At 73.2% G+C, this 269-nt stretch overlaps 1 protein-coding gene across 1 annotated transcript in view; it reads left to right on the plus strand.

Annotated features, from left to right (window-relative positions):
* Window positions 1-6: 6 nt before the first annotated feature.
* Window positions 7-269, plus strand: part of CYGB (cytoglobin) — a 9336-nt gene continuing 9073 nt past the window's right edge. Inside the window, exon 1 of the mRNA XM_006912191.3 lies at window positions 7-192. Coding sequence (XP_006912253.1) covers window positions 50-192 — 143 coding nt within the window. The 5' untranslated portion in view covers window positions 7-49. The remainder of the gene's footprint in view (window positions 193-269) is intronic.

Genomic DNA, 269 nt, shown 5'->3' on the forward strand with positions numbered 1-269 from the left:
CGCCCCGGCTCCCCGCGCCCCGCCGCCGCCCAGCGAAGCCGCGCTGCTCATGGAGAAAGTGCCTGGCGAGATGGAGATTGAGCGCAGGGAGCGGAGCGAGGAGCTGTCCGAGGCGGAGAGGAAGGCGGTGCAGACTACGTGGGCCCGGCTCTATGCCAACTGCGAGGATGTGGGGGTGGCCATCCTGGTGAGGTAGGTGTCGCCCCAGCCCCACCGGGCCGACGGAGGGAGGGTGGCAGTGGCTCCGGGCAGGGGCGGGCTCGGCCCGG

This window comes from Pteropus alecto, unplaced genomic scaffold, assembly GCF_000325575.1.
Source record: "Pteropus alecto unplaced genomic scaffold, ASM32557v1 scaffold134, whole genome shotgun sequence".
Taxonomy (NCBI): domain Eukaryota; kingdom Metazoa; phylum Chordata; class Mammalia; order Chiroptera; family Pteropodidae; genus Pteropus; species Pteropus alecto.